The sequence below is a fragment of the Geotrypetes seraphini genome, chromosome 18 (assembly GCF_902459505.1).
Source record: "Geotrypetes seraphini chromosome 18, aGeoSer1.1, whole genome shotgun sequence".
Taxonomy (NCBI): Eukaryota; Metazoa; Chordata; class Amphibia; order Gymnophiona; family Dermophiidae; genus Geotrypetes; species Geotrypetes seraphini.
Window position 1 is genome coordinate 39,417,792 of NC_047101.1, and position 6,000 is coordinate 39,423,791.

The 6,000-nt window shown below is 35.4% G+C and overlaps 1 protein-coding gene across 3 annotated transcripts in view; it reads left to right on the plus strand.

Annotated features, from left to right (window-relative positions):
* PCDHB1 (protocadherin beta 1) overlaps positions 1 to 5,357 on the plus strand; it is a 66,683-nt gene extending 61,326 nt beyond the window's left edge. For all 3 annotated transcript variants that reach the window (XM_033927455.1, XM_033927456.1, XM_033927457.1), the window contains exon 2: positions 4,374 to 5,357. In XM_033927455.1, the coding sequence (XP_033783346.1) occupies positions 4,374 to 4,427 (54 nt within the window). In that variant the 3' untranslated portion in view covers positions 4,428 to 5,357. The remainder of the gene's footprint in view (positions 1 to 4,373) is intronic.
* Positions 5,358 to 6,000: the final 643 nt, after the last annotated feature.

Genomic DNA, 6,000 nt, shown 5'->3' on the forward strand with positions numbered 1-6,000 from the left:
ACAATGAAGGAGTTATCATCCAAATATGAAGGTAAAGAAGAAGAAGAGAACAAAGTGAGAAGTTTGTTGGACTATGTACTGGATCCCAGGAATGAGGAAGAAATTCATATGGGAGTACAGAATCACTTTCATCACAGATCCTAAAGAGAACTCAATAACCAGAAATTGAAATTAGGCTTAGGAGTCTACTTGAGTTCCAAGGAATCACAAACATCAGTCTTGCCTTTAAGTTTCTGCTTAAGGAATTGATATAATTGTCTAAAATAGCTGCTGCATTCTAAATCTTCTTTAAGTAAAGTTGTACTGGAACACCATATCAGCCTTCTGGTGTGTGTGTATTTTTTACCAGCTGCAGTTATATCTATGTATTATTTTAGTGCCTAGACCCTGAAGAAAAGTCTTTGTCCAGGGAGAAAACACTGCCTGATGAAAAGTAATGCCTGATGAAATAAGTAGACTCAGTCCTAGAATGGAGTGTAGACCTTAAGTAGTGAGGAGCTTTCCAGAGGAAGGAGGTTACGTAGATGTTAGGCCAGAGGCCTGATTTCTTTGGATTATGTCCCTTTTTTGTTCTTCAAACAATTTTCTGCCTGATATTCAGCCTGTGTTGGTCAATATTTTCTTAAATGCTGGCTGGCTGTCAAGGTTTATATAGACTTAAACCCTCTTATACTAAGCTGCAGTAAACCCGGGGTGCTAAATGCTCTGACACTCATAGGTTTCCTATGAACATTAGAGCATTTAGCACTCCTGGCTGCAGTAGAAAGTTCTACCACAAGGAGGAACAGGATGAGAGGCCCTTAGAAAGTAATACAGCAAAATTAGGCTTGTTCGTGTTTTATAATAGTTTGCTATTGTGTGGGTGGTGGTGTGTCCTATTTAATGAACATTTGATTTGACCAGTTTTGTGGGATAAAGGTGAAATAATGAAATAAATTTTGAACTATGTATTGGCCTGAGTTTTATCTTGGGAGCTTTATGTGCCATTATTGTATTTTGCAGAGGTAGCATTTACCATTGACTGTGTTTAATGTTAATATGAAGGAATAATTTTGTAGCTGGTTCCCTTGAAGGGATTGGTGTCATGGAAGGAGTTTGTGATGTCACTTAGACTATAAAGGAAGATGTTTCGGAAGGAAAATTGTATTTGCTTACTTTCTAACAAGCTACTGATAATCATGGTGCTCCTGAGTATTGATCTAATCCCTAAATAGAAGAAAAGATTAGGGTTTGTAGTCATTTGTCTCCTTTTCTCAAAGGACAATTGGAGTGATTGCTGAAGGCATATTATCAGTGAGTTGGAGTCCACTGAGGAAGTTGACCTGGAAGTGTTAAGAGTAAAAAATTCATGTCTTTTTTATGGGTCTTATAGGCAAGAAAGTGTACATTCTGAATGTATGTGAAAAGAAGATTGTGGTATGGTGTCTTGCAGATCAGAAGAGGAGTTTTCTGACTCCAGGGGAGTGAATTAAAGAAGATAAATTTTCCTGAAGAAGGAACCTAAAGATTCTGGATAAGAGAAGAGAAGTCTTAAGACTAAAGAAGAAAAGAAGAAACAGTTTCAAGTGTCTGTCCAATGCTGTATTTTATTTTGTGTATTTGAAGATAATATCTTATATCATATGTATCAATGAGAGGAGAGACAGAAAATGAAGAAAAAGGAATATATTGATCTGACATAATGAATGCGTAAGAGCAGGGTTTTCAAGCAAGTTTTTCCCCACCACTCAGGACCCACAGAAGATAAGAAGTGTGGCCTTCCCTTCACAGCTCTAGCCCTTTGATATTGCTAGGAAAGATGGTACCCTAGGGATCAATTGCATGTTGAATAAATGGCTTTTTTGGAAGTTGGCTGCCCATGGGTGGGTAAGCATAAAAGGAGGCATTCATTTGGAAAAGAACTGGGGAGAGTTTTCACATATACACATACTTTTAAATGTTCTAATCTGTAGTTACACATTTTTTCTTTGGAAAACTACCTGCATGAATTAGCAGATGTAAATATGTACTGGAAGTTTTCCTAAGTAATTTGTTCAACATGAAAAAAATAAGACTAATTAGACCCTACTTTTACAACCACCACTTTGTTATCCTGGTCCAATCACAGCTTGACTATTGTAACTCAATTTACACAAGCTTGAACTCAACACTAATGCGTAAACTTCAGTTGATGCAGAACACAGCAATTAGATTGATCTTCAGTCTAAAGAAATATGACACTTTATCAAACTGTTACCACAAACTCCATTGGCTAATAATAAATGCAAGAACAGCTTTCAAATTATCCTGAACAATGTTTCATGTACACCAAACCAACACCTTAGATTCAATAACCCACCTATTCTCCAAGTCCTTTTTCTCATCCTCCAGAATCTATGAAATACACCAGATAATCATCCTATCCTCTAAAGGTGTGAAATACAAAAGAATATTAAACTCCTTATTCATTTACACAATCACCAGAACTTGGAATGACCTTCCATCATCCATCAGAAGAGAAATGAACTATCTCCGTTTCTAAAAAAAAATTGAAAACTTTTCTATTTGACAGTTCCCATTAATCAGAATAATAGCTTAGTCAAACTTAGTCTGAGAATCAACCAGTTATCTGTTGTGTGTGGCTTAGTGGTTAGAGCTCCAGCCTCAGCACTATGAGGTTGTGGGTTAAAGCCCCATTGTGCTCCTTGTGACCCCGGGCAAGTCATCTAATCCTTCATTGTACCAGGTACATTAAATAGATTGTGGGACATATATGGAAAAATGCTTGAGTATATGAATGTAAACTGTTTAGACAATCTCCATTGATAGGTGGTATATAAAAACTAATGAACTTGAGCAATCTCACAAACACTAATATCATTATAAATCAACCCCACTTACCCTGTACTCGGTTGCTACCTTTTGAAGTAATTAATCTGACAATAACATACTCTTCCCTTATATGTAAAGGCCTCTTGATTGTAAATCACCTTGAAATTAAATTGGAAAAATGTGATCCAGAAATTCAGATTAGATTAGATTAGATAATTTTCAAAGGTAAAGTACATGTGTCCTTTCATTTTTAAAACTAGTGAAAATTTGTGTGTAAAAAAATACCAACAAACGTTGCACCAATGTGGACAGTTATAAACTTATCCCTATATGTGCAGATCAAATAAGAAAGAAGAACTAATTGCAAGAAAATTAAGAAAACCAGGAGTGCAGACACGTAGGTACCAAATAATTGAATAAGCTAGAATGAAACTAAAAGATGGTGATCATGTGGGTTTTTACTATCGACTATTACTAGCCAAGTATAATATTGTACATTGAGATCAAGCCTAGAATGGGCCCCATACGATTATGAATTTGGCAGAACTGTTTCACAGAAATGCTGTCTCCAGCTTCACATTTTCCCCATTTGTTTCAGCATTGAGATTATATAAAACACAGTCAGAAGTTTACCAGTAACACCAGTTTAAAACCACTACCACACTGAAGACAGATGGCAGACTTACTTTATAGAAATAGTTTATAGGGTGTGTAATTATTAATGTTTTCTCAACCTTGCCCTCTTCCTTATCAATAATGAACAATTAGTGATGTGTAAAAAGAAAATAAGAGAAATTGAGAAGCCAAAGTGTAATTTGAAAATATGTTTTCTCCATCCTTTATCAGCTAAACTAAACTAAACTATACCTTAAGTTTATATACCACATTGTCTCCATAAAGATAGAGCTCGGCACGGTTTACAGAAACTTTAATATAAGGAAGGAAAAAACATAATAAGAATTAGTGATTATAAGGAGGGTAACGAGATTTACATTTTTGAGAATAGCCAAGTTTTCAGATGCTTTCAGAATAATTGGAAGGAGCCCAGATTCTGCAGCAGGGCAGGAAGGTTATTCCAAAGCTCAGTGATTTATAAAAATGATTTGGAGTCTCTAGGGGTATGAGACTTGATATGTAGCCTTTTGGTTGTTACAATCAAAGCAGTTTACATTTTATATTTTGTACCTGAGGATTAGGTGATTTGCCCATTAATCACAAGGCTACACCTCCACTCTGTTAGATTATTTGTTAATCCAGCACTGATCAACTGTCAAAGTCAGGGCCTACTATTTGCTCAGTTAGCATTACATTATTAGCATCATATTATACCAGATTTGATAAAGATCTTTCTATGCTCATAGACAATATGAAAAAATATCTGAGATGTGGAGAATTTGGAATCCATATTGTTCAGCTCTTGGCTCAAATTACTCAAGCACACCACACAGAATTTAAGTTTCTTGGCCAAGAATGTCATACCTTGGGTTTTGAAATATCAATGTTAGTTGCTGTCAAAATGCATAGGATTATTGATGGCAGCAAATATTTTTTTCTTCAAATAGGATGCAGCTAAAATATTTGTAGAGAAGAAGATTTGTAGAGAAGAATATTTGTAGAGAAGAAGATATCTGTGATTTGTAGAGAAGACGATAACTGTGAGGATGGAAGAAGGATCTTCTTCTTTGACTAAGGACTCTGATATGGATTAGTTTCATTAATGGAGTGAATAAATTGTATTAACTTCTTCTTCTATTGTTATACTTCAGCTTTTCAGGGTTAATGTCTACTGAATTTGTCAGTTAATACAGTATATTATGCTGGTTTTTTTTAATGTATTCTTTGCCTTCCCTTGATTTCGTAAATCTTCTAAAGTGTGAATGGGATTTTTAGCTTATGTTGACAAAACACTAGGGCTCCTTTTACTAAGCCGCGTTAGGGCTTTAATGCGTGGAATAGGGTGCGCTACATTGCCCCGCGCACTAGACCTTAATGCCAGCATTGAGCTGGCATTAGTTTTTCCATGTAGCTCATGGTAATTTCCTGCGTGTGCTAAAAACGCTAGTGCACCTTAATAAAAGGAGCCTCTATTGATTGATAACATTTTTTTTAGTGTATGTCTTTATTTCAATAATATCTTGTTTGAAATCAATAATAATTAATTAATTATTGTTACAATGAAAAAATAAATCATTTTGTAGTATCAGTAATATGAGTTTTGAATAGTTCACAGAAAGATTTTATTGAGGGATCTTATACCCAACCTCGCTCGGCCCACTGATGTAATTGATATTTATCTCAATGTACTTGACAATACTTCCTGTAATATCGCTGTATTTGTACAGTCTCTTCCTCTGTAAACCACTCTGAACTGCTTGTGGTATTGCAGTATACAAAATAAAGTTATTATTATTATTACTATTATTAATATAGATGAATTGAAAAAGAAATGTATTTATCTCAAGTCAACGAAAACAAACATTTATAAAGTGATAAACAAGAACAAAAGTCATAATTTGTCTCCATTTCATTAAAAACATTCAAGAAAATCTTCAAATTGTCAAGTATTTAATACTGATTTTAAGATCAGTTTTTACCAAGCGACTTTCACTTTGTTGTGTACTAAAAACAGTACAACTTAAAAATATATACTGTATGTTCTTAGCCACTGACAATAACTATGGGTCAAAGACAGGCCAGCTAGGAAATTTATAAACAGGCTGATCACAATGAATAGTGTTCTTATTTATCTTGAATCTCAGTTAAAGAAATTGTTGTGTGAGGCTGGGACTTCATATACCCATTGTCTCTAAACCCTCCCCCCCCTACAAGAAGCAACAAGGGAGAAAGAGTGAAGCTTGTGAAACTGAGAGAATACACTGTGACAGACTCAAAACTTATAGCGCCTTTAACAGTGGTCACTAGACCAGTTCCAGCCGGTTTAGCATGCCAGTATTTTACCGGTTGATTATCAGAATGGATCACCGTGGTCTTTTCCGAGCTTCCTAGCAGACTCTGAATGGGGTCATGACTATTAAATTGGTATTAAAATGGGCTCATTCATATTTAAATGAGCACTCCAGCCAATTCTCTATCATTGCCGGGTGATTCTCTAAACAAAGTGCCAACTTTTAATGGCCAAAAATTACCAGCTGGTTCAGAGGTGCCAGTAAAGTTTCTCGAGTGCATGTT